The sequence below is a fragment of the Hyperoodon ampullatus genome, assembly GCF_949752795.1.
Source record: "Hyperoodon ampullatus genome assembly, chromosome: 6".
Taxonomy (NCBI): Eukaryota; Metazoa; Chordata; class Mammalia; order Artiodactyla; family Ziphiidae; genus Hyperoodon; species Hyperoodon ampullatus.
Genome location: NC_136919.1, coordinates 1,174,335 through 1,200,674, shown reverse-complemented (window position 1 = coordinate 1,200,674; position 26,340 = coordinate 1,174,335). Strand labels below are relative to the sequence as shown.

At 63.7% G+C, this 26,340-nt stretch overlaps 4 protein-coding genes across 4 annotated transcripts; 3 read left to right on the top strand and 1 right to left on the bottom strand.

The window, feature by feature from the left end:
• Nucleotides 1-2,928, top strand: AJM1 (apical junction component 1 homolog; the record flags this gene model as incomplete). Its single annotated transcript, XM_079705852.1, has 1 exon — nt 1-2,928. One exon carries the CDS (start codon nt 1-3, stop codon nt 2,926-2,928), a length of 2,928 nt encoding a protein of 975 aa, XP_079561978.1.
• A 2,282-nt stretch (nt 2,929-5,210) lies between these two features.
• PHPT1 (phosphohistidine phosphatase 1) lies at nt 5,211-6,718 on the top strand. The gene is made up of 3 exons (XM_079706250.1): nt 5,211-5,420; nt 5,792-5,916; nt 6,457-6,718. The coding sequence occupies exons 1-3, from the start codon at nt 5,261-5,263 to the stop codon at nt 6,547-6,549; spliced, it is 378 nt and encodes a 125-aa protein (XP_079562376.1). The 5' UTR covers nt 5,211-5,260; the 3' UTR covers nt 6,550-6,718.
• A 1,598-nt stretch (nt 6,719-8,316) lies between these two features.
• On the top strand, nt 8,317-16,341 carry MAMDC4 (MAM domain containing 4; the record flags this gene model as incomplete). Its single annotated transcript, XM_079705866.1, has 27 exons — nt 8,317-8,362; nt 9,031-9,138; nt 9,212-9,385; nt 9,465-9,590; nt 9,782-9,912; nt 9,997-10,081; nt 10,232-10,357; nt 10,530-10,667; nt 10,758-10,846; nt 10,932-11,105; nt 11,365-11,449; nt 11,527-11,706; nt 11,809-11,934; nt 12,094-12,225; nt 12,786-12,902; nt 13,069-13,203; nt 13,341-13,477; nt 13,548-13,767; nt 13,870-14,007; nt 14,116-14,234; nt 14,320-14,410; nt 14,564-14,710; nt 14,889-15,023; nt 15,125-15,252; nt 15,358-15,466; nt 15,993-16,171; nt 16,300-16,341. The coding sequence occupies 27 exons, from the start codon at nt 8,317-8,319 to the stop codon at nt 16,339-16,341; spliced, it is 3,417 nt and encodes a 1,138-aa protein (XP_079561992.1).
• A 1,116-nt stretch (nt 16,342-17,457) lies between these two features.
• Nucleotides 17,458-21,139, bottom strand: EDF1 (endothelial differentiation related factor 1; the record flags this gene model as incomplete). Its single annotated transcript, XM_079705849.1, is given in 7 exon segments — nt 17,458-17,909; nt 18,469-18,562; nt 18,850-19,010; nt 19,364-19,415; nt 20,934-21,038; nt 21,040-21,087; nt 21,089-21,139. Coding segments are annotated over 7 exon segments (573 nt in total). The 3' UTR covers nt 17,458-17,847.
• Nucleotides 21,140-26,340: the final 5,201 nt, after the last annotated feature.

Genomic DNA, 26,340 nt, shown 5'->3' with positions numbered 1-26,340 from the left:
ATGACCCGCACGGACCCGCCGGACCTGCTGGTGTCGACCGTGTACCAGGACATCAAGGTGGCGGCCCCGGGGCCCGTGTCGAGGCCCCCGCCATGTGAGCGCCCAATGGCCCGGCCTGCTGCGCCCACGCCTTTCAACAAGCGTCACTGCCGCAGTTTCGATTTCCTGGAGGCACTGGACCGGGAGGCCATGGAGGCTCGTCCGGAGCCGCCGCCTCCGGAGCCCGCCGCGCCGCGCGCCCGATCCCGCGACGGCGAGACCCGGCGCCGCGCCCGCTCCAAGAGCGCACCCCGTGCGGCCCCGGGCCTGGCCCCCGCACCCGTCTCGCCGCCTGTGCCGCCGCGCCGAGGCCGGGAGGCCCAGCGGGCGGCGCCGGCCGACGCATCGCCCCGCCGGGAGCCCGCGTACCCCGCGCTGCGCGCGCTCGCCAACGAGCTGCACCCCATCAAGCTGCAGCCTCAGCGGGGCGGTCCGGGCCGCATGGCGCCCCTGTGCGCCGCCGCCAACCGCTGTGCGCCGGTCGAGCCACCCGCGGGGCCGGCCCCCCACGTCCGCTGCCGCCTGGACGTCAAGCCCGACGACGCGGTGCTGCAGCATGCCGCCCGGAGCTCGAGGCCCTGCGGGTCCACCGAGACCGCGCCCTGGCCCCGCGCCACCCCGCAGCTCCACGGCCTCACGGTGCCCGGACCTCGTCACGTGGGGCTTTCGCTCACCCCCACCCCTAGTGACTCATACTGCGCCGACCCCCGGGCTCTATACTGCGATGGGCCCCTTCCCGGGTCCCGGGACTACGCGGAGCGCCGCAGTCTGCCCTTCACCACCCCGCCGGGCCCCACCCAATTCTTCTACACCGAGGAACCCGAGGGCCACCCCGGTGGCTTCATGGCCAGCCCTGGACCGCCCTTCGACAGCTACTACCCCAGGCCCTTTCTGTCCGAAGAGCCACCCGGGCCCAGTCCAAGACGCGGGGGCGTCTACTATGCGGGGGAAGTTCGCACCTTCCCCGTCCAAGAACCACCCTCCCGTTCCTACTACGGGGAGGCCCCCCGAGCCTACGGCCCGCCCTGCGGCCCCCGCTACGCCCCCGAGGAGCCCCGGGCTCACCCCGCCGCCCGCCCCTTTTACACTGAGGATTTCGGGCGGTACCGCAATCGAGACGCCCTGACGCGGACTTACCCACACCCGCGCGGCAGCCCGGCATGGGGCGACTGGGGCCCGAGGCCTTACCGCACCCTGCAGGTGGCGCCTCCCCCGGACCCCGGCCCGCTGCTCGCCTCGTGGCACGGCGGCACCGGCACCAGCCCACCCCGGCTAGCGACCGACAGCCGCCACTACTCGCGCTCCTGGGACAACATCCTGGCGCCCGCGCCGCGCCGCGAAGACCCACTGGGCCGCGGCCGTAGCTACGAGAACCTGCTGGGGCGCGAGGCACAGGAGCCGCGGGGCACATCCCCCGAAGGCCGGCGCCTGCCCGTCATCGTGAACCTGTCCACCTCGCCCAGACGCTACGCGGCGCTGTCGCTGTCCGAGACGTCGCTGTCGGAGAAGGGCCGTATGGGCGAAGGCCTGGCCCGAAACTGGTACGTCACGCCGGAGATCACCATCACCGACAACGACCTGCGCGCGGCTGAGCGCCCGAGCGCCAGGAGCTGGGAGCTGCTGCGGAGCCGCCCGCGGCCGCCTCCGCCCGCCGCCCCCGATGGCCCCGCCTCTGGCCGCCAGCGCAGCCTCGAACAGCTGGACGAGCTCATCACTGACCTGGTCATCGACTCGCGGCCTCCAGCCGGCCAAGCGCCCGAGCCCGCGTCCGACGGCCTGGGCCGCCAGCTGCGGCGCCTGCTAGACTCGCGGCCCTCGGGCGCCAGGGTCCCGACGCGGGCGCCACGCTCGCCACCCTTGTCTGCCGGCAGCGCTGAGGAGCCCGCGGGCCCGGGGCAGGCGGCCGACGCGTCCCCGGAGCCCAGCGCCGACGAGGACGACCTGATGACGTGCTCCAACGCGCGCTGCGGGCGCACCGAGACCATGTTCAACGCCTGCCTCTACTTCAAGTCCTGCCACAGCTGCTACACCTACTACTGCTCGCGCCTCTGCCGCCGCGAGGACTGGGACGCGCACAAGGCGCGCTGCGTGTACGGCCGCGTGGGCAGCGTGTGCCGCCACGTGTTGCAATTCTGCCGCGACAGCGGCCCAGTGCACCGCGCCTTTTCGCGCATCGCGCGTGTCGGCTTCTTGTCGCGCGGCCGCGGCGTGCTCTTCCTGGGCTTCCCGAGTCCCGGCTCCGCAGACAACTTCCTGCGCTTCGGCCTCGAGGGGCTGCTGCTGTCGCCCACCTACCTGTCGCTGCGCGAGCTGGCCACGCACGCGGCGCCACTGGGCAGCTATGCTCGGGAGCTGGCAGCCGCCGGGCGCCTCTACGAGCCGGCGGAGTGCTTCCTGCTCAGCGTGTCCGTGGCCGTGGGCCCCGGCGCTGCGCCACCTGGCGCCCCTGCCCGGCCAGCTCCCGCGCCGCGCAGCGCCGGACCCACGGTGCGCAAGTTCGCCAAAGTGGCGCTGGCGGCCGGCAGCCCAGCACGGCCGACCCCGGCGCGGGGCCGCGAACCCGACATGGAGACCTTGATCCTGACGCCGCCGCCCGGCACTGCGGGCCTGGACCAGGACGGCGAGGCGGGCCGGCGAGCACGCGAGGTGGCCTTCATCCACATCCAGCGAGAGCTGCGGCTCCGCGGCGTCTTCCTACGCCACGAGTTCCCGCGCGTCTACGAGCAGCTCTGCGAGTTCGTCGAAGCCAACCGACGCTTCACACCCACCACCATCTACCCCACGGACCGGCGCACAGGCCGCCCCTTCATGTGCATGATCATGGCCGCCTCCGAGCCACGCGCGCTAGACTGGGTGGCCAGTGCCAACCTGTTGGATGACATTATGTGAGCCGCGGGGGCGCGCCCGGGGCCCGCCCAGTCCACCAGGGCCCACCCTGAACCCCATCCAGTCTACCCGAGCCCTGCCCAGTCCACTCAGGCCCCGCCCCGAGTTCACCAGTCCCCGCCCAGCTCGCCAAAAGCCCCGCCCCATTGCGTTCTCCACAGGCTCCGCCTTCCCTCCACCCCCAGACCGGTCCCGCCCGGCTCCCTCTCCTCCCCCAGCTCGCCCTCGGGCCTCCCCAGGGGCCGGTCCTCGGCCGCTTGGTGCTCCCCGCTGGGAGGCGGGGTGGGTCTGAGGACAAGCCCGCCCTGCCTTTACGCGGAGGGGTCACTGCTGCAGATCCCACCGCGCATATCCGGTTCGTCCGACCCCTGTCCGTCTGCGGGGCCTCCCTGGAACCTCTCCAACCCCGGCTCGCCCTCGTCCAGGAGCCCGAGTCGACCAAAGCCTAGTCCCGTCCCTTTAAACACACTCCCCACCCGCCTTCTGTGGTCTGGGATGCGTCCTGCTCAGACGCCTTTCCCCTCTAGAGGACACCCTGATTGGCCTCGGTGTCTCCGCATCCCAAGCACGTCCTGGCCTCATGGGCAGGGCCAGCGGGGACCTGCGCGTGGCGGCTCCGCTGACCCCCACCCCTGTTGTGCCAGACCATGGCAAACTGGCGGCGCTGCCCGCCCTGCTGCAGGGGTTGGGCAAGCAGCAGTGAAGGGGTACTCGGGGGTTCTCAGCCAAGGTGCAAGACACCCAGCCACAGGGAAGGGAGTCCTGGGCGGGGGAAGCAGAGGGGACTATGGGTAGGGGCGCTGGCCAGACCTGAGACCTGGCTGGGCGTGAGTCGGGCTGCCTGCCGTCACCCGACAGGATGGCCCTAGGCGTGTGCCAGGGCAGACCCGGGGTGCAAACGGCAGCGCAGGCCCTAACCACACAGGGAGGCAGGAAGCAGGTGCACAGGATGGATTTCAGGGAGGGGCCGAGGAGGCCGTCCAGCAGGGACCCTATCCCTTGGCGCAGGGAGGACCAAAGAAGAGGAGCGTTCCCAGTTTGGAGCAGGGCGTGGAAAGCGTGGATGGGAGCAGGTTCGCCGGGGCGGTGGTCCACCGAGGGGTGGGGGCGCGATTAAACAAACGCCCCCGAGCGCTCGCTCTAGCCGTGCCCTGTGGTGCGGCCAGGGGGCCCGGCTCCGGCCCTCGGGAGCGCACGCTCGAGTGCCCGTCGTTCCCCGCCCTCCCCCGGGGTGCCCGCTGGTCCTGGCCCGGGCTCCAAGGATGGCGAGTGACCTGGAGAGGGGGCGAGACCGGGAGCCCGGGAGGGCCCTCCTGTAGCCCCCAGTCCCCCATTGGTGCTAGGTGGGGCATCGATTGAGTTAAATTGTGGACCTCCCCCCCAACCCCCGCCTCTGTTCCCAGCCCTCGCCCCTGACCGTGCACCCGCGCCCATCTCCCCTCATTCCTCCCTCCCCTAAATGCCTGTGCGCCTGCCTCGGCTCCGCGCATTTGCACCGGCCACGCGCCCCGCTTGCCCCACCCGCCTTCGCAGCCTCCCAAACTGGCCGCCGCGCCCCCCGCCTGGGTGCCTCCGCCTTCTGCCCCACGCCTGAGGGCCGGCCCTCCAGGAAGGACCCTGGACCGGGATTATTTCCAGAGGGCGAGCGCTTTCGAACCAAGGAAAATAAAACTCGAATGTAGCCATTGCTGCCTCATTCTTTGTGCGGGGGAGTGGGTGGCACGCGGGACGGAGACTTTCGAAGGCGTGGCGGGGAGGGCCTTCGGAAACCGGAGAGGGACACCATGGAGCAACGCGGAGTGGGAAGCAGGAGAGAGAGGCCCTCGGACTCGGTGGGGGACGGGGGAGGGAGGCCCTCGGGCACGGGGTGGGGGGAACCCGGAGGGAAGCCAAGGGACAGCGGGAGCGGACAGCGGGAGCGGTGTGGGGGAAGGAGGCCTTCGGTCACGTGGGGGAGGGGGTCAGGGCCGGCGCGTGTCCCTTGGGCCTCGTGGGCCTCCTAACCCCCACCAAAGGGGCCTGTCATCCCCCCTCCCCCCAAGCTCTCTGGAAAGCAACTTTTCCGTGGGCTGGACTGAATCACCACCTACTCCCGATTCCAAGTTCCTCTTTAAGTGGAGCCGGCGTGGTGTCCGGGCTGCAAGGAGCTGGATCGCGATTGGCCAGTCTGTGCCGCGGGTTGGCCGCGTGGTTGGCTGAGGCACTGGGCTCGGGCAGCATGACCCCGCGGGATTGGTCATTGGCTCCCAGGCCCCGCCTCCCGCACTGTCTGCGCAGCCCCGGGTCGCGTGGGGGAAGGGCCGCGGGCCGCAGGGGGTGAGCGCGCTCCGGGAACATGACGGCGGCGGACCTCCCCCAGATCCCCGACGTGGACATCGACTCCGACGGCGTCTTCAAGTATGTGCTGATTCGAGTCCGCGCGGTGCCGCCCTCCGGGGCCCCGGCCGGGGAGAGCAAAGAGATCGTGCGCGGCTACAAGTGGGCCGAGTACCACGGTGAGGGCGGGGCGGAGGGCCAGGGGGCGGGGTCTCCGGCGTCTGTGGGCGGGACTAGCCACGGCTGTGGGCGGAGCCGAGGGGCGTAGTGGGAGGTGATCCTGTACCAGGTTTCATCCCCGGCTGGCCCAGAGGAGCGTGGAGTACCCAGAGTCTGAAGTACCCAGATGGTCCTGGAGACAAGGGGCTGCCATGGCCCGACTCCTCCCTCCTAGTCCCAGCGCCCCTGCCCGGGTGCACCCCCTCCTCCCTTTCATCCCGTCCCAGAGGGTCTCCTCTCTTGGGGAGGGAGCTGCTCAGAGCGGGGCTTCAGACCCCTTCAGCCTCCAAAGGCAGCCAGGGCTCGTGCTGAACCCCCCTTCCTATCCCAGCGGACATCTACGACAAGGTATCAGGCGAGATGCAGAAGAAAGGCTATGACTGCGAGTGCCTGGGGGGCGGGCGCATCTCCCATCAGAGCCAGGACAAGAAGATCCACGTGTACGGCTACTCCATGGTGAGCCCACAGCCTCGGGCCTGGGTGGGCCGAGGGCCCCAGTCCTGGCTTGGGGAGACCTGGCCCTCCAAGCTGCCTGACCTGGGGTGCTCAGTTTTCCGGCCCATCTCAGCGGCAGAACCCTCCATCCAGGGCCTGTAGGCTCCCCATTTCTCACGTGGCACGACACAGGAAACACACAGGGTGGGAGGGAGCCACCCCCTGCCCCTCTGCTTTGGCGGGCTGCGTGCTGTTCCTGGTCCAAAAGGCCTGACTGGCTGTCATCCTTTAGTGCTTTGAGCTGGGGTGAAACTAAGAGGCCCCTGTCCCTCCCTTCACCAAGCTACCAGGAGATACACGGGGGCACCTAGAGGGGTCTGGGCCTCCAGCTCAAGGAGCCTCCCTCAAGATCTGCTCACCCTGGTGGCCACGCTTCCATAGGAGAGCGTCCTGGGGTGGTCGGAGGGGATGACAGCCCCCACCCGAGCTGGCCCCTGGTGTCCCTGCTCACCGGGCGCCCAGAGCCAGGACCTGGCAGTGAGAACTGCCTTCTCCCTTCAGGGTTACGGTCGCGCCCAGCACTCCGTCTCCACTGAGAAGATCAAAGCCAGGTACCCTGACTACGAGGTCACCTGGGCCGACGACGGCTACTGAGGCCCACCAGAGGCCAGCCACCTCCAGCAGCCCACTCGGAACTCTGCTCTCAAGGCCACCTCCCAAGAGTCTGGGCTGCACCCCCTGGTGCTTTGCCACCCTGGCCAGGCCTCGGTGCCCAGGGTTACCTCTCTGGGGAGAATTAAAAGCATCGTCACCTCCGCTGGTCCCTGAATGCTGTCTTGGCTTCTCTGTTCCTAGGTCACCTCTCTGTACCCCGGACTAGAGTGGGGGCAGTGGGTCACTCCTGGCTGCCCCTCACCCCACTCCACCCCTGGGGGCCCAGGGAGTGGCAGTGCACACTCAGCCCTTTGGGGCCTGATAAGGGGGCCCCTGGGCTGCTGCCCCCGTTTATGGCCTGATTGCTTCTCCACGCACCTGCTATCCCCAAGGACATCTGGGAGGAGGCCTGACGAGCCCTTACGCAAGGAGCTAGGGCTGAGTCCCTCGGGCCTGCCAAGGCGGGGACCCATCCCAGTGTGCAGCGAGGGCAGGCGCCAGCAACCACCCTCCTGGCCGGCCGCCAACTGAGGTCACCGAGTCAGGCAGTCTACGACCCCTCGACTCCAAGGTCAGGTCCCATGGCCCTGCGCCGCAGCCACAGGCTCTGCTGCAAGTAAACAGGCAGGGCTTCAGACTTGGAGCTGGGAGCCGCTCTCCCAAGACCCTTCTCTTGGCGCAGGGCTGTGGGGAGCGGAGGTGCCCCTTGCTGAGGCTGTGATCCTGCCGTGCCAGCCTCCTGTGAGCCTCCTGGGCCCTCACGGGAGCCTCTCCAGGCAGGCGCCATTGTGACCGCGTTTGAAAACAAGGAAAGACTTCCCTGGTGGTCCAGTGGTTAAGAAACCGTCTTGCAATGCAGGGAAGGCGGGTTCGACCCCTGGTCGGGGAACTAAGATCCCACGTGCCGCAGGGCAGCTAAGCCCACGCACCGCAACTACTGAGCCCGCGCACCACAACAAAAGATACCACGTGCCGCAACTAAGACCTGACGCTGCCAATAAATAAATTTTAAAATAAAGATGAGGAAACAGGCTCAGGTGAGACAAGCTCCCCAGGCCGCACGGTAGTAGACTGTGGGTGGAGCCTGGCTCCAAACCCTCTACGGGGGTCGGTGCCACAAGCCCCAGCGTCTCTAGGCTCCTCTGGACCCTGTGCCTGGCAGCGTCCAGCCCACACTGTTCAGGACACTTGTTGACGAATAGTCTGGTCCTGGTTTGTAAGTGAGCAAGCCAAGAGGAACCCGCAGGCTGAGTTATGGAGGCGGCCAACATCCCGGGTTGCTAGGGCTGCCCCCTCCCCATGCAGGGAACTCAGGGGCTGGGTGTGGGGTTTGCACAAGCTGGTTTCCTACTGGCAACCTGGTCCAGGCTGAGTTGAATTCCCAACAGGTGTGGGAACAAAGACCCCAGGAGAAGCGGCCGAGGCCGGTGTCACTCGGTGCTGTCTCCAGTGGGGCCTCCACCCGGCAGGGCTGGGCAGCAGTGGGCATGATGGTCGGAGCCTGACCTTTGGCCTGAAGGAGCCAGGCAGGTGGGAGCCCACCTAGGCCAGGGGCCCCTCTCCTGGATGCTTTTACAGCCGGGTGCCCGTCCTTGTCAGCACAGGGCGGGGCCAGGCGAGGGGCCGCAGGTACAGATGGGGCTGAGCCCCGCTCTCCAATTAGAGCAGAGTCAGCCTGTGGGGCCTCGGGCTGATAACCAGGCAAAGTCCCCACCAGGCTGGCCAGTGTACACACTGCCCCTTGGTCTCCCTCCCTCTGGCCTGACCATGTCTCTGCCCGGCCACCTCCTGCCCGCCTTGGTCCTGCTCCTGGGTGAGTCATCGGGCCTGGCTCCCGAAGCAGGAATGTCTGGGGGCTCGGGTGCTGGGCCTACAGAGAAGGAGGGGTGCAGGCCCTGGATGGCCTGCAGTGGGGGACGCAGGCGAGCCCTTGGGCTCCTGGGGACGGCCCCGCTGGGGAAGGCTGCTACTCTCCCTGGCCTCTATCTCCACCTGGGCTCCAAGGTGAGAGGGCCCTGAGAGCAGATTGTAGTCAGCCACTCTTGACCTGGACAGAGCTTTGGGGGGCCTGGGCCACCCATTGATGCATCCCCTTGAGGGGGCTCCCTGCTGGCAGCCCCTCCGGTTTCTTGCTGGGCTCCTGTTCTCTTCCCCAGGGAGTGTCCCACATCAGGGGTCCTTGGTCCCTCGCTCGCCCACGCACCCCCCCATCCTGACACGCAGCCAGCGTCTCCAGGTTCAGTCCTTCTCTGTTTGGTCCTGACAGGGACCCCCCCAGGTGGCAGTTCTCTGGGTTCCAGGCCCCCAGACACAGACCCAGCCCCCTCCCTGCATGACTTCCTGGCCTGGACCCCAAAGCAGGGTGACCTATGTCCTGGGATGCCCGAGTCTGAGCAGTTTCTGGGCCGTGGAACAGTCCCAGGCAAACTGGGATGTGGGGTCTCCCTATCCCAGGCCACCTGGCTGTCTCTCTGCTGGCAGTAAGGTCCCCAGGCTGGGCCCGGGTCCCCAGCCGCTGCAGACCCCCCCGCGAGGCCGTGTGCAACTTCGTGTGTGACTGCAGGGGCTGCCCTGACGAGGCCCAGTGCGGTGAGCCGGAGCCGGGCAGGGAGCGGGCAGGGCCGGCGCTTGCAGGCACCCCACCTGACCACCTGCCCTCCAGGTTACCACGGGGCCTCACCCACCCTGGGTGCCCCCTTCGCCTGCGACTTCGAGCAGGACTCCTGTGGCTGGCGGGACATCAGCACCTCGGGCTACAGCTGGCTCCGAGACCGGGCAGGGGCCGCGCCGGAGGGTCCAGGGCCGCACTCGGACCACACTCTGGGCACTGACCTCGGTGAGGCCTGGGCGGGTCTCCACACCAACCCTCCCCTCTGTGCTTCCCGCCCGGTCTCCTGACCTCTTGACCCGGCCAGGCTGGTATGCGGCTGCTGGCACACACCGTGGGAGAGAGGCGGCCACCGCAGCCCTGCGCTCCCCAACCCTGCGTGAGGCAGCCCCCTCCTGCGAGCTGAGCCTCTGGTACCACGTGGCCTTTGCAGGTGCGGGCCCAGGACCGTGCGCCCTGCGTGCGGGTCCCGAGGGGAGGGACTGGGAAAGGAAGGAGAGCTGCCGCAGAGACGGGAGGGTACCCCCAGGACAGGATGGGCAGGGGTCCTGGGGCAGGGTGCAGCAGCCACCAGGCTGGGGGGGGGGTCCCGGGGCCTGAGATGCCTGGGACGCCCCACTGCAGGTGTGGCTGAGCTGCGGCTGGAGCTGACCCACCGTGTGGAGACACTGACCCTGTGGCGGAGCTCGGGGCCCTGGGTCCCAGGCTGGCAGGAGCTGGTGGTGTCCACCGGCCGCATCCAGGGTGACTTCAGGGTGAGACGGGGACAGTCCTGATGGTGGGGGCAGCGAGGAGGGTCTGAGCTCTGCCTGAGATCCCAGGGACCTCGCTCTCTTCAGGTGACCTTCTCTGCCACCCGAAACGCCACCCACAGGGGTGCTGTGGCCTTGGATGACGTGGCCTTCTGGAGCTGTGGGCTGCCCAGTAAGGTCCCCAGGCCGTGAACGCACACCTGGGTTGGGGAGGGGTTAGCAGGAGCCCGTGGTCCCCTCATTCCGGCCTTGAGCCTCTCCCCAAGCTGCCCTGCCCCGGAGCCTTGGGGTGGGGTGATGGGTTACCCCTCCCCCACCCTAGCCCCGCAGGCGCACTGCCCCCTGGGGCATCACCATTGCCAGAACAAGGCCTGCGTGGAGCCCCACCAGCTGTGCGACGGGGAGGACAACTGCGGGGACCATTCAGATGAGGACACGCCCACCTGCAGTGAGCCGGGGCTGGCGGGGCCACAGGCGGGGGTTGTCCCTTGGCACGGTCCTTCTGGGGGTGAGGCAGCTCGTGTCCACCTGGACCTGGGGCCATCAGCGCAGGCCCGGGGAAGCGGGGGGCCCAGGGAGGAGGCCCCGCGTGGTAGCTGGAGCCCCGCTTCCCGCCCTAGACCACCACACGGCCACCGATTTTGAGAGGGGCCTGGGCCTGTGGAACCACTCAGAGGGCTGGGCCCGGAACCACAGTGTGGGCGGCCCGCAGCACCCCGCCGGGCCGCACCGTGACCACAGCCGGAACAGCGCGCAGGGTGAGGCCCCCCCGGGACCCCGGCTGCCACCCGGGCCACGCTCAGCCAAAGCACCCCAGCCACCCCGGCTCACACCTGCTGTCTCCCCAGGCTCCTTCCTCATGTCCGTGGCTGAGCCCAGCGCCCCAGCCATCCTCTCCAGCCCCGAGCTCCAGGCCTCGGCCCCCCAGAAGTGCTCGGTGAGGCGGGTGGAGGACACAGGGTGGCCACTCTGATCACCTGGGCCCTGGAGAGCCTCCCCTGACAAGCCCGCTCCCCTTCCAGCTCACCTTCTATCACTACCTGCACGGGTCCGAGGCCGGCTGCCTCCAGGTGTTCCTGCAGACGCGGAGCCCTGGCGCCCCCCAGGCTGCTGTCCTGCTGCGCAGGCGCCACGGGGAACTGGGGACCGCCTGGGTCCGAGACCGTGTTGACATCCAGAGCGAGCACCCCTTTCGGGTGAGGCTGGCGAGGGCAGCATCATGCAGGGACGTGGGGAGGTCCAGGGGCCCCTCAGGGAGTCCAGTCTGGGCCCCTCCACTGTCTCAGCAGGAAGGCAAGCCAGAGGCAAGGAGGGGCTGCCTGCCGAGGCCCCTCTTGCAGGGCTGGGGTGGTGATGGGAGGGGGCGTCCAGCGATAGACAAGTAGGAGGTGTGGGTCGTGGGGAGAGGGCTCGAGGGAGCAGACCCAGGGATGACAGAGCCGCCTCCGCCCTCAGATCCTCCTGGCCGGGCAGACAGGCCCGGGGGGCGTCGTGGGCCTGGATGACCTCATCCTGTCTGACCACTGCAAACCAGTCCCAGGTGAGCCTGCTGGGCGCCCCCCGTGAGGAGCAGCACAGCCCCCGCCCGCCTGCCTGATCCCTGCTCTGCCCCCACAGAGGTGGCTGGCCCACCTCCTGGGCTCTGGGCTCCAGGTCCCCGGTCCCAGCTGTCCAGCCTGCAGCCCTGGAATTTCTGCGAGCCCGGACATCTCTTTTGTGGGGACCTGTGTGTCCCCCCGGAGCAGCTGTGTGACTTCCAGCAGCAGTGCCCGGGGGGCGAGGACGAGCAGGAATGCGGTAGGAGGCGGGGCTGGGCTGGGGGAGCCCCCACGTCCCTTCCCCCAGACCCGCCCCGTTCGCAGTGGTGGGCGGGGCCGTTCACACCGGCTGCCATTGCAGGCACCACCGACTTCGAGTCCCCCTCGGCCGGGGGCTGGGAAGATGCCAGCGTGGGGCGGCTGCAGTGGGTGCGTCTCCCGGCCCAGGACAGTGGGAGCCCTGGCATGGACGCCAGCGGGGCCGCTGGTGAGGCCCGAGTGCCCCGCCCAGGGCAGCCTGCAGCCCGCCTTCCAGCTGCACCCGCACAAGGGTCCCGCTGTGCCTCTGTTCACCAGGGAGGGTCTCTGAATTGGGGGGTGTCCCCAATTCTCAGGAATCAGCTCTGAGAGGCCTGTTCTTCCCCAGGGCACTTCCTGTCCGTGCAGAGGGCCTGGGGGCAGTTGGCAGAGCAGGCCCGCGTCCTCACACCTACCCTGGGCCCCTCTGGCCCCCGCTGTGAACTCCACATGGCTTACTATTTTCAGAGTCACCCCCAAGGTACCGCTGTCCCTCCAGGCCCTCTGCCCAGCCCTGGGGCGGGGGTGGGGCGGGGCGGGCCAGCCCACAGTGACCCCTTACCAGGCTTCCTGGAGCTGGTCGTGGTGGAGGGCAGCAGCCGTGAGCTGGTGTGGCAGGCCGCAGGCAGCAGCTCCGGGGGCTGGAAGGTGGACACGATCCTTCTCGGGGCTCGCCACCGGCCCTTCCAGGTGAGGAGGGCAGCCTGGGGCGGGGGGAGGGGGTGGGGCACGCGGAGCCGGCCCTGACTTACGGGCCCGTCCCCCACGCCCCCCGTGAAGCTGGAGTTCGTTGGGCTACTGGACCTGGACGGCCCTGGCCAGCAGGGCGCCGCGGTGGACGGCGTGACCCTGAAGGACTGCAGCCCCGCGGCGGTCACCGAGAAAGGTGACCACCGTGGCCCAGTCCTCACCCAGGGGCCTCCCACCCAGGCCTCCTCGAGGGATCCCCGGGAGTCCCCAGTCCAGGAGCAAGTTTCTCCCACCCTCTCGGGGCTCAAGAGGGGTGCGGGGGCTCCTGACCCCCCAGTGCCTCACCCCCAGAGATCTCCTGTAACTTTGAGCGGGGCACCTGCGGCTGGCACACCGGCCACCTCACAGATGCCCACTGGCACCGAGTCTACAGCCGTGGCCCTGGGTACGACCACACCACGGGCCAAGGTGAGGCGGGGCACCCTGACCTGGGGGCAGCTCTCAGACTCGGAGCGGCCTCCCGTACCCACCCCGGGGGTCTCCCAGACCGGACTCCCAGGGGGCAGAGGGGAGCGCTGGGCTGAGTGTCCCCAGCCTGGCATCTCTGCGGCTCAGCCCCACGGCCCGCCTGCAGGCCACTTCATGCTCCTAGACCCCACGGAACCCCCAGCCCAAGGCCCCGGTGCCCACCTGCTCACCTGGCCCCAGACACCCGCGGCCGCTCAGGAGTGCCTCTCCTTCTGGTACCACCTCTACGGGCCCCAGACCGGTGAGACCCCACGCGGGGCGGGGCCGCAGTGGAGGCCCACGGGGGGCCCGAGTTCTGTCTCTGGCCCCTCGGGGCTCTAGAGGGGGTGAGAGGCAGGAGTTGGGGTCTTGTCCCCTCCAAACCCCGCCTCCCCCTAGGGACTCTGCGCCTGGCGATGAGGCGAGAAGGGGAGAGAGAAAGGCACCTGTGGTCACGGTCTGGCACCCACGGCAACCGCTGGCATGAGGCCCGGGCCACCCTCCACCACCCGCGGGACTCCAGCGCCAAGTACCAAGTGAGGCCCGGTGCCCGGCAGCGGTGGGCAGGGCAAGGCCCCAGCCAGCTGACCCCCCGCTGCCCCCCAGCTGCTGTTCGAGGGCCTCCGGGACGGGTACCATGGCACCATGGCACTGGACGACGTGGCTGTGCGGCCTGGGCCCTGCTGGGCCCCCAAGCGCTGTTCCTTCGAGGACTCGGCCTGCGGCTTCTCCACGGGGGGCCGGGGCCTCTGGACACGCCAGGCCAACGCCACGGGCCAGGCGGCCTGGGGCCCCCCTGCAGACCACACCACAGAGACGGCTCAGGGTGCCGGCAGGGGGTGGGGCGGAGGCATGGGGTGGGGGTGGGGAGCTGGGGGGCAGGGGCGGGGCGAGGAGGGGCCAGCAGGCTGACGCTGGCACCCCCCAGGGCACTACATGGTGGTGGACATGAGCCCGCAGGCCCTGCCCCGTGGCCACGTGGCTTCCCTGATTTCAGAGGAGCACAGGCCCCTGGCCCAGGCCGCCTGCCTGACCTTCTGGTACCACCTGAGCCTCCGCAACCCAGGTGAGGGGATGCCGGGAGCAGGGCCCGTGGGTCACCTCAGGCCCCTGCGTGGAGGCCATTTGGGAGCCGCCCCGCAGCTGCTGACCGGGCTGGCTGCTCGGGCGGCAGGCACCCTGAGGATCCACGTGCAGGAGGCTGAGAGGAGGCAGGTGCTCAGCATCAGCGCCCGTGGAGGGTTTGCCTGGCGCCTGGGCAGCGTGGACGTGCAGGCCGAGCAGGCCTGGCGGGTGAGAGGGGTGGAAGGCCTTCCTCACCCCCAAGGGCCGTCCAGTGCCGACCAGACACGAGCCCCCCCGCCCTGTGCCCACCCAGGTGGTGTTTGAGGCCGTGGCCGCCGGCGTGGAGCACTCCTACGTCGCGCTGGATGACCTGCTCCTCCAGGACGGGCCCTGCCCTCGGCCAGGTGGGAGCTCGTGGCCCGGCCCTGGGACCGGCTTGACTCCTGGTGGTACCGGCTCCGGGCCTCCCCCAGGATGCCTGGCCTGACCTCTACCGCCCTGCAGCGGTGGTCCCCGGGGATGGGGGCAGCACCGCTTATTGCCCAAGTCCCTTGCAGCTTCCTGTGACTTTGAGGCTGGTCTGTGTGGCTGGAACCACCTGCCCTGGCCTGGCCTGGGCGGGTACAGCTGGGACTGGAGCAGTGGAGCCACACCCTCCCGCTACCCCCAGCCGCCTGTGGACCACACCCTGGGCACAGAGGCAGGTGGGTCTGAGTCGGGAAGGGACCCCAGCGCCATACACATCCCCGGGCACACACCTCACTCACCCCAGCCCAGGCCAACCGGCCCAGCCCAGATAGGCTCCCGCCAGGGTCAGAGGCCAAAGGTCAGGGGGGGCCGGCTCCATACGGTCCACGGGGCACCGCGCCCTCTCGTTGCCAGGCCACTTTGCTCTCTTCGAAACGGGCGTGCTGGGCCTGGGGGGCCGAGCGGCCTGGCTGCGCAGCCAGCCACTGCCCGCCACCGAGGCCTCCTGCCTCCGCTTCTGGTACCACATGGGCTTTCCTGAGCATTTCTGTGAGTCGGGCCGGCAGCACGGGTGGTGTGGGAACGGGGCAGGGGGCAGCCCCGCCTCCCACCGGGTCGGGGGCCTGACACCCCTGGCCCCCTGCTCTCAGACAAGGGCGAGCTGAGGGTACTCCTGAGCAGCGCCCTGGGTCAGCTGGCCGTGTGGGGCGCGGGCGGGCGCCTGCGGCACCAGTGGCTGGAAGGCCAGGTGGAAGTGGCCAGCGCCGAGGAGTTCCAGGTGAGGCCAGGCCGCCCAGAGCCGGGAGACCTCAGGGGGCTCAGGAGCTCAGGAAGGGCCATCCTCCTTCTCGGGTCCACCCAGCCTCTTCTCCCTCCCGGTCAGATCGTGTTTGAAGCCACTCTGGGCGGCCAGCCGGCCCTGGGGCCCATTGCCCTGGATGATGTTGAGTATCTGGCCGGGCAACGTTGCCAGCTGCCTATACCCAGCCAGGGTAAGCCCTGCCCCGGGTCTGGGCCTCCACCAGCTTCGGTGGTTCACGGCCCACGTGGCTGCCAGTGGCCTGCTCCTGGCCCAAGAGACGAGGAGAGCCACGGGGCTGGGCCCTGCACCATCCCGTCCCTCACCCGCTGTGCCCCACCCACCCCGGGCTGGGCCGCCCCTGGTCCCTGTTCCCTCGGGACTGGGGTGCCCCACCCCGGCCTCTGCACTCCGTGCAGCCGCTTCCAGTCAGGCCAGAGACCACAGCCAGCCTCTTGCTGGAGCACTTGCGGTTGCTGCTGCTTCGGGACTAAGGCGGGGTGGGGCCCTAGCCTGGGGCCACGACTCCCCCAGCTCTGTAGCCAGCAGCCGCCTGCCCGCCAGGGCCCGGCCTCAGCTGGGAGCCTTGTGTGGGCACGACCGGCGCCCCTCCTTTAGCAGGGGGCCCAGAAGTCCTCAGGGATGTGGGGACGGCCGTGCCCGGGCGTGGGGCTGACAGGGAGGGCTCGGATCCCGGGTCACGTGCCCTGCGCCCACAGGAGACACAGCAGTGGCCACGTCGGTGCCAGCTGTGGTTGGCGGTACCCTCCTCCTCCTCATGCTGCTGGTGCTGCTTGGACTTGCGGGACGGCGCTGGTTGCAGAACAAGGGGGGCTGCCCCTCCTGGCACGAGACGGACGCCGTGGCCCCCAGCTTTGACAACATTCTCTTCAACGCGGTAGGAGCCCTGGCGGGGGCGGCGGGCAGAAGCCCCTGAGCCCTGCACTCGGCTGGACGGTGAACAAGACCCTCCCACACGCGGGGCCACCGCCGCCCAGTGGCCACAGAGCTCCTCCTTCCTCCTAGGGCCATGTCACCCTGCCAGCATCGGTCACCAACGACCAGTAGATGATGCAGAGAAGACCCCGGCTCCTCATCTGAGCTCCCCGCCTTGCCCAGCAACCGGGCCCAGGGACCAACACCTTCCCCACCCCGCCAGGACACGTCGAGTCCCTGCATCCCTCACCCTCACAGGGGCCGCACCTACATACCCCAGCAATGTGCCCCGGCCCACAAGGGACCACCCGCTGGCCAGCCAAGGTTGAGGTCAGCAGGAAGCGGGGGCTCCCAGGCTCCCCAGACCCAACCCGACCTGCCCAAGATGATGTGCTTGGGGGCCCCTCCCACGTGCCTCAGTGGCTCAGGAGACCGGCAACAGGCAGGCCCTGGAGACGGCGCCAGGGGCTAGAGGCACCGGGAGGGAGGCGCAGCGGGACCTGAGAAGCCCCTGCCCCAGGCCGAGCGAGCCTCCAGCCAGCCTAGTGGGACTCCGACCCGGGCCCATCAGGGGCCCCACCTCACCACGCGATTCTGCGTCTGATTTAAGACAGAGAGAAACCCCCAGAGGTGCTGGTGACAGACTTAGGAGCAGACACTTAACTGGGTCCAAGGTGGCATGGAGCTGGACTTGTAGGTGGAATGCCCTGATGTGTCCCCTGTCCCAAATAAAGGTCACCGTGTCCACCCTCCCATGGACAAGGTCCCCGCCCACATGCCACCCTCATCTAATAAAATGGAGCTGAGTCTTTCTGACCTAGGGACAGTCCCAGGCTCTAGTCTTCCACGAGGGAGATTCGGACACCACCCGCCAGGTCTGGAAGGCCCCCGGGCATGGCTGTCCTGGGGGAGGGGGTGACGGCCACACCTGCATGGCCAGGTGCTCCCTGGACTCCAGCCCAGGTGGCTCCACCTTGCCACCCCGGCCCACTGGGCTCTGCACGGAATGATGTGACCAGGGACTCAGTGCCAGGGGAGGGCCAGGGTCTGGTGCCAAGAAGCTGATGGACACCCACTAACTGTCCCAGCAGAGGTGACAAGGAACAGCCTGCAGAGCGACCCTCCTGGCCCTCAGACCCCCCTCACAGTGCTTCATGCAGACAGCCCTTCGCCACACTGGGGGCCAGAGGGCGGGGGAGCTGCAGGCACGAGAGGCGAGACCGGGCAGCAAGGATTCACCGCCAGCAGGAAGGGCGACAAATGTTTATTAGCTTCTCTACGAGCCGGGCTGGACACGCAGCTCCTCTCCCAGACGGTGGCTGCCCACCCTGTGCGAGGCGGTCCCCCCTCCGAGCTCCCTGGAGCCACAGCCGTGACAGGGCAGACCCCGGGGGAGAGGAAGGCAGCGTTCTGCACCCCACGTGAGGGACGGGGACAGGGAGGAAAATGACCAGGAGAAGCAAACACTCTGCAAGGTTTTGTTAGTTTGACAGCAGGTACGGGTAGGGGGGGTTCCCGGGCAGGGCTACCGCCCTGTGTTCCGCACGGCCGCGTGAGGGGACCCACGCTGGTGCTGGTGGTCAGGGGGAACCAGCCAGACGAGATCAGCCGGGACGCACTGATTTCGAGGCTTTGTGTTCATTTTGCCCTCGGCCCCTTCTCGATCGGCTTCCCAATGTCTTTCCCCCGGAGCTTGAGGCCTGAAAGAGCCACCGGCCCATGACCACTGCAGCTCGCCCCCTGGATCTTCAAGGCACAGGGCAGCTCCACAGCATCCCTACCCACTGCCCCGGAGGGGGCAGCGGCACCCGCACCGACCCTTGCGCGCGGGCCCCGGGCTGCGCTGGAGGTGGGGAGCAGTGGGCGCGTGTGCAGAGGCGGGGATCCGACGAGCACCACGGCCGCCACACCACTCGCTCTCACGCCTGACCCTGAAGAACACGTGCCCGCCCCCCTTCGCGGGGACAGAGGACACCCCTTCCCAGAACTAGGCCCCCTCGCTCTGGGGCCCACGCTGCCGCCAGTGCTGGGGGCGGGGCAGGGAGAGCGAGGCCCACAGCACGGGGTCGGGGAGAGGCCAGAGGGGGAGGCGCCCGGACACTACTCGCGCGTGGGAATTTTCTTCAGGCTCCGGAGAATTCCGGGGCCCCAGGGGCCTTCCTGCGCCCCTCCTCACCAACCCCACCCAGGAGGGGCGGCCGTACTGCGCCCGGTCAGGCAGCGGCAGCCAGACCCGCTGGAGGACGGCAGGACACTCACCGATGGCTCTCTCGATCTTGCCCAGAACCTGGTTGTTAGGAATGGCCCGGCCACTCTCATAGTCCGCGATGACCTGTGGCTTTTCGTTGATTTTCTAAAGAGAACGTGTATTTGCACACATCAGTTCCAGAAGCAGATGCTGGGAGACTAGAACACAGCCAGGTGAGGCGCCTCAGGCGCCGACCCCCGGGGCTGTGTGCAGGCCGAGGGCCTGAGCGGATAGGAGCTCAGGAAGTTACGGCTGACTCGTGCGGCACCCCCAGAGGCCTCAGGGTTCCCGGGGCAAGAGCGAACCAAAGCCCTCAAGTCATCAGGCGAGCGGAGCCCACGCCTCCCGCCTGCCCGACCACGGCCTGGGAGGAGGGGACCCGCCGCGCTCACCGTCGCCAGGTCCTTCTGCGTCAGCCCTTTGCCCTGCCGGCCCTGCTGGATCACCTTGCCCACCTCAAGGGTCACCCGGTCGTGGTGCAGCTCCTCGGTCTCCCGGTCCAGCTTGGCTGTGTTCTTGGTGATCGAATGCTGTTTGTTCTGGCCGGCGGCCCCTGGACCGGCGCGAGGCAAGAGCAGAGGAGGGGGTTTGCAACGAGGCCAAAGGGGACCCAGGCCCGAGAGGCGCCCTGTGCCCAGGGTGACGCGCTCAGCCAGGCCACCCAAAGTGGGGACAAGAGCACGAAGAGGACAAAGTCCAGAATCTGGGGACTAAGGAGGGAGAACAGTCCCTCCTGACTTATGCCAACCACAGCTGCTCTGACAAGATCCCTGACACCTCCCAGCTCTGCAGCGGCTTCAGCTGCCAGCAGCCACCCTGACAGCCCGGGGGGCGGCACTCACGCATCTGCAGGTACGAACCCCAAGAGCACCCCCTGGTTTTGCGAGTGGACACATGAGTACCTACATTTCTTGGAAGTCTCCACATCTTCTCCTCGTCTCTGAGCTGCTAAGATGGCCTAGAAAATTAGCAAGTGTTTTTTGGTCAAAATTAGCTTTGCAGTATTTGGCAAACACCAGTTTAGGCTGCTGTCAGCCAGTCAGCGCACTGCTAACGCCTGGTGCTTTTTGAGCCCGTGAGCTCCAAGCTCATGCCCCTAAGCGCCGCGCTACGTGCCTAGTACCTGATGCTTTGTCAAGGACTGACAAGCAAATGCTGGGTTTAAACCAAAGCTTGTTATACAAATCCCTCTACAACCAAATATCCAGGCAACTCTCAATAAACTCCTGCTAAGGAAAACAGAAAGAGCTCGCATCTTTAATGCTGAAAAAAACGTGCTAATGGATTTCTTTCAGAAACCCACACTTGAAATAGATTTACCTCTCTACTACACTCTCCTGCAAAAGCAGGAAAGAACGTCAAGTGAGGACCTGGTCTGGCCTTCCTCAGCCAATCCGGCTCCTAATAAAAGACAGTACGTCGCACAAAGCCTGCAGCCCCCGTCCCAAACACCAGCAAAGACAGCGACACCCCTTGATCTACAGTCACCGAATATTAATGTATTTCTTGAAGCTTCTGACACCTCAGAAACATGACTGTGCGACCTTCTCAGTGTGACACGTGCACAGATGCTTTCTAGAGCTGTTCACATGATTCCTAGCTTGTGGCTATTAAGTTTCCTTTGGGAAAAAAAAAAAAAAAAAAGAGTGAGTTTAGTTTTGACTAACTGAGAAGTCCTGGGCAGGTCAATGAATGCTGGTCACCAGGGCCAAAGCTAGTCCTGGCCCAGACCTGGCACTGCGTGTCTAAGGCTGGCCCAAGGAGGCCTGAGAGTAGAAACAAGCAGGGGTGGGGGCTGAACTGCCCTTCCCCTCTTCCCTCACATCGACTCACAGATGAACCCCAGATGGACCAGCCAGGGAACCTTCTGCCCCAAGTACCCCTCAGGGCATGCCGGCTACCCTTGCAAGCTGGGGACGCAGGGTCCACCTGCACGCTGGGTCCTAGACCACCTCAGCCTGGGGCCAGGGATCCCCTATGACCGGCACTGTGCTTCAGTGGGCTCCACAGGCGGCAGCGGACTGGCCAGGCACCCGGCAGCCTGCAGAAGCGGGAAGGAGACCCTGGGGCGGGGGTGCTAGGCAACCGTGCCCCTGTCCCATCCCTTTCCTGGACCCACCACCTATCTGCGCTCCATCCCCCATCTCCGCCCCGAGGTCCACCCCGCTAACCTCGCCCCGCTCCCCTCCAGTCCCTATGTACCTGTCCCCACCAAGAGGTCCAGCGCCTCGCCCGTAGGCCTGTGTCACTGCCCTAAGACCATCCGGACCCTTCCACCCCCACCCCACCCCTGTCTCCCACTCCTGCCCCTGGCCCCCGCCCCGTCGCCGCCCCTTCTCCCCGCTCCGTTCCCACCCGGTCCCCGCTCCAGTCCCCACTCCCTGCCCCCAGCCCCGCGTCCTCCCCGCCCCCGACCCCGCGTCCGCCCCGCCCGCCCGGCCGCTCCTGGGCCCCGAGGCCCGCGCTGCGCCCGCACCTGCTTGGACTTGGCCTGGGCGGCCGTGGGGCCCTTTTTGCGCAGCACCGTCACCGTGTCCCAGTCACTCTCAGCCATGGCGGAGCAAACGGGGCTGGCGGTCCGTCCGGCGGCTCCGCGGCAGCTGCTGGAGACCCGGCGACGCGACGTCCCCTAGTCGCTCGGCCGCTTCCGGCGCCCGCCTCGGGCCCGCCCCCTCCTCCCATTGGCCGGCGGCTGGGAGGGCGGTCACTTCCCGCGGCTCGGGGCCAATCCGTGCCCGGCTCATCTCTGGAAACGCCGGAGGTGCGTGACGTGGGGCGGGAGAAGTCGCGACCGGGGCGCGTGGCCGCTGGGGGGCGTTGTGTGTGTGGGGTGGGGGGGCCAGGGGCAGCTGGAGGGGCGCTTGGGAGCGCTGGGGGGTGATTAGGGGCATGTGGGGCAATGAGAGGTACAGGGGCCGTGGGCGGGGAGGCGAGAGGATGAGGAGGTGGGAGGAAGGGGCACCCGGCTTGGGGAGGCGGCGCAGGACGTGAAGAGCAGTACTGGGAGGGGAAGGGGAAATGCGAGCAGCTGGTGCTGAGCGCCGGGGCGAGAAGAGGAGAAGAGGGGACTCGGGGGAGGAGCAGGTAGGGGGAGGGAGACTGGGGTCCACACCTGGCTTCCTGGTCCCACCTTTGGGGATGGGGATCGACCAGCCCCGTCCTGGCCTGGCCCCTCGCGGGCAAGGTGGGCGCGCAAACTGGATGCAAGGGAAAGGTAGCCTCATCGATTTTCCTGTAGCTGAGGTTAGTTTCTGTTTCATGCCTTTTTTGGTCACCTTGCCCGCAAATGGAAGTTCTTCTATTTCTCTGGAGTTCTGCTCACGTGATGCAAAGATGATGGGGGCCAGGGTGCAGGTTAGGTGGGGCCTGAAGCAAATATATTTTGTGGGAGGACTCCAAGGAAATATATAAAATTATAAAAAACAAAATTAGTTACAAAAGAGAATGTTTTTGTATTACATGTATATCCTGAATAATATAATAGATACATAACTTTACAGTATGTAATATAATGTATACATAATATAACAAATAAGTTATTTTACAATAACTTTGTAATATTTTATAGTTATTTTATGATAATCTTGTATAATGAGAAAATAAGTCAGTAGATTATAAATTTTAAAAAACTGACAAATGCCACACATCACAAAATTCAGAAAAATAACGTTTGTATGAATTAATGAATGCATCTCTAATGCTTTTGCTTACATTTTTGGCTGTATTCTCATTGAATGCCACATCATGACTTTGCAGAATTGTTTCATGGAAAGAGCAGGAAGACAATTCAGACATTTTTCTAACCTGTGTGATCAAATTTGTCTCTGATTGTTAGCGTTGACCTTGGTTTGGGTAATACTTGCGCTTCGCAAAGATGTGCTCACTCTTTGTAGCATTCTTATAGGTTTATGCTCCACAACACAGGAATTCTGATAAATGTGTACACTTTAATAATATAATATCCAGTTACCTTACCAGCAAAAGCAAGTATATTTAGGAATTACAGTTCAGAATATTAAAACTGTGGCAGACCATAGGCAAATCGGGAGAACAGGAAGAACTTGCTTTTATAGGGAGAAGGGGAGTTGGGACGGGCTGTCATAACCAGAGTTTGGGGAGCTGGGGGTCCAATGGAGGCTTCCTGTTGGCCGGACTGCTGCAGTCTCTGATTGGCTGGGCTGTTGGGGTGTTGGGGGGTGGAGGGAAGTTTCCTTCCTCCTGCCTGACGGTAAGTAGAGGCACCTTCCTGCCCAAGATGTAGGCAGAGATCTCTTCCTGTTTGGGGTAATTGACATGCATGGCAGGCATGAGGGCGCTCCATACAGGCCAGTCCCGAGTCGACTCCAACTTTGGCTGAGTTTTCTGTAATTAAATCCACACATTCTATCCAGGAGTCAGGACAGCCGAGTCCCCTGCTAACAATTTTGCACAGACTCCCTTTTGGTTCATACGACAAACCTTGTTTCTCCTTTGCTCCCGCATACTTCCAGTTCCAGGCGCTGTACGGGTAGGTAGTTGGCAGCTGTAGAAGATGTACCTGCCCCAGGACAGGCCAGCAAGACTGTGAACAGCATAAAAATATCCCATATACACCAACTAAGTGCATCCCAACTCAAGCTCCTCTTAGTGGGGTCCCAAAAATGCCCGTGGTCACTACAGCGGGCCCAGGAAGAGTGTGAAGAGAGAGGAGGCTGCTTGGAAAGAGACAGTGGTCTTAACCTATTTCAGTCAAGATATCCTACTCCTGGAACTTAAGCAACACCCGGCCATGTGAACCCTCGAGTGAGGCCCTCTTGAGGGCTGTGATCCCCAAAGGAGAAGTTGCATCAGCTCCGTGCTGTTGCATCTGCCCTGGTTGGCTCAGCCCAGAGAGGGGGCATCCTAGACCTTGGTGTCTTCTGTCCATGCAGGGTCTGTCAGGATAGCCATCATCACATCTGGCCCTTGGTCAGGAGTCCAGGTCTGATGCCACAGAGACCTCTGCAGTCCCTGTCCTTGTGGCATGAGCTACCACCTGGGCACAGGTGGTACAGGTGTCTGTGCCCCTCCCCCCGACCCATTCCCTGTCGGATCACCCATGCTCACCCCCTCCTGGCTCTGGGTGCTCCTGATTTACTCAGGGTCAACGGGGGAGTAGCTTTGGGGGCGAAGCTGCAGCAGGTGGCATGGAGAATCAGCTTCAAGAGGCCTGGTGAGCAGCTCACATCTCCCCTGAGGTGCCACACCACTGCTGTTTAATGAATCCCCTGCCTGCCTTCTTTAAAGTAACCAGTGTCACACATCTTCATTCATGGAGAAGAGAAAAGAGAATTCTGTAGCCTTCTGGAAAACAAAGATAAAACATGGCTATTTCTATATTTCCAAAATAAAGATATTAACTTGAATATTGTATCCCTGATGAAAATTAGATTTTTTTTTGATGTGGACCATTTTTAAAGTCTTTATTGAATTTGTTACAATATTGCTTCTGTTTTATGTTTTGGTTTTTGGACACGAGGCATGTGGGATCTTAGCTCCCTGAGCAGGGCTTGAACCCACACCCCCCTGCATTGGAAGGCGAAGTCTTAACCACTGGACTGCCAGGGAAGTCCCTCCCTGAAGAAAATTAGCATTAAAAGTTATCAACTAAATACTACCCAGTAAAATCTAGTAAATGTGAAGGTCTGTACACCTCATGAATGAGGCGTTACTCACACATTTAAAGGCAGTTCGTGATTACCATGGCCAACAGCCCTTGAGGTGGCCCCATGATCCCACTTCCTGGCAGCCCAGCTTTTGTGTAATCCCTTTCCCCTCTGTAAAAAAAAACATTTTTTATTGTGATAAAATACACTTAACATAAAAATTACCATCTTAACCATTTTTAAAGTGTAGAGTTCAGTGGCATTAAATACATTTATGATACTGTGAAACCATCACCCATAATCCATCTCCAGAACTCTTTATTTTGTAAACCTGAAACTCTGTTCCCATGAAACACTATTCATGGGAATACTCCTCCTCTCCCCCAGCCCTGGGCACCCACCACTCTACTTTCGGACTTTCTGACTTTAACAATTCTAGGAACCTCGTATAAATGGAATCCTACAATATTTGTCCTTCTGTGACTGGCTTATTTCACTCAGCTAACGTCCTCAAGGTTCATGCATGTTGTAGCCTGTGTCCGAACTTCTTTCTTTTCAAGGCTGAATAGTAGTCCATCGCAGGTACATACCACATTTTGCTTATCCATTCAGCCATTGATGAGCACAGGTTGCTTCCATATTTAGCTATTGTGAGTAGTGCTACTGTGAACATGGATGTACACATATCTTTTCGAGACCCTGATTTCAGTTATTTGAATATGTACCCAGAAATGGAATTGCTGATCATATGGTGACTCTATTTTTAATTTTTTGAGGAATTGCTGTGTTTATTTTTGAAGGATATATTTTATAAATATTGTCCCATTGTGTTCTGACCTCCATTGTTTCCAATGATAAATCATCTGTCATTCATATCTATTTTGATCATTGTGCCCTGCATGTAATGTGACATGTTCTCTGGCTGCTTCAAGATTTTCTCTTTTTTGGCGGGGAGGGGGTTCCTATTATGTGCCCAATTATACAGTTCTTCATATTTATCCTGCTTGGGTTTGCTGAGCTTCTTGGATCTATATATTAATGTTTTTCATCAAATTGGGAAAAATTTCACCAGTAGTCAGCAGCTAGCCTCACTCTGGGACCCAAAGGGTAGATGGTATATGATGCAATTAGCTAAAGGTTCATTTAGTAATCCTAAATAATGTCAGTGATAAAATACAAATACTCCTCCTCAAAATGTCTCCTGTCGGCTGTTGGCACCGGCAAACTCCAGCACACTTTGTATCCTATGTGGAAATCAGCTACACCCTGTGTTTCGGGGGGATGTCCTAACATTTGGGTGTCACGTGTACTTCCAGCCCTGGCAGAACTCTGCGCTCCTACATTTAAACAGTAAAGCAGGTGACCCTAGCACCGCCATTACGCCCGACTTACTTCAACCCTGTCGTTCTATACAGCCACTCAGAGTTTTCATTGAAATTTACAATTTTTCAACTGCGGAAGTGTCTGAAAGGCACCAGGATCGGCTTTGACCAAAGATACTGACAGAATCACAATTTGCAGAACGTACATACGGTTCTTCCTAACTTGGTGCATCTGTGGTTTCAAGTGAAAGAAAATTACCACAAGTTTATTAAGGTCAATAAAAAGTATTCTTTGATCAACTACGAGTGAAAATAGATGGACAAATATGGCTGGACTGTATTGAACATGACAAGAAGCAAAAAGACTGATTGTGACAAGCACTGTGAAATTTGCAGATATTAAGACTCAAAAACAGAAACTGGTCTATAATGTTATTCATTAATGTGAAAAAATGGATATGTTGGTGTAAGTATTCCCCTTGTTTTTTTTTTTGTTTTGTTTTGTTTTGCGGCCTCTCACTGTTGTGGCCTCTCCCGTTGCGGAGCACAGGCTCCGGACGCGCAGGCTCAGCGGCCGTGGCTCACGGGCCCAGCTGCTCCGCGGCACGTGGGATCTTCCCAGACGATGGGGGCACGAACCCGTGTCCCCTGCATCGGCAGGCGGACTCTCAACCACTGCGCCACCAGGGAAGCCCTCCCCTTGTTTTTGAGAAAATACATAACGTAAAGAAAGCTTTGATCCATCACTTCCCCCTTTTTTGTACTGTTTATTGAATGTATTTACTTTTTATTCACATGATTGTGCACATGAAGTTCAGGAAGGAAACATTTTCACAATTGCTTTTCTTTTCAGCCATTGTCGTTGTCACCGAATACACTCGGCCCCATGGAGAAGGGGACTTAAAAGATCCACTGGGCGTCCCCAGCGAGCACTGGA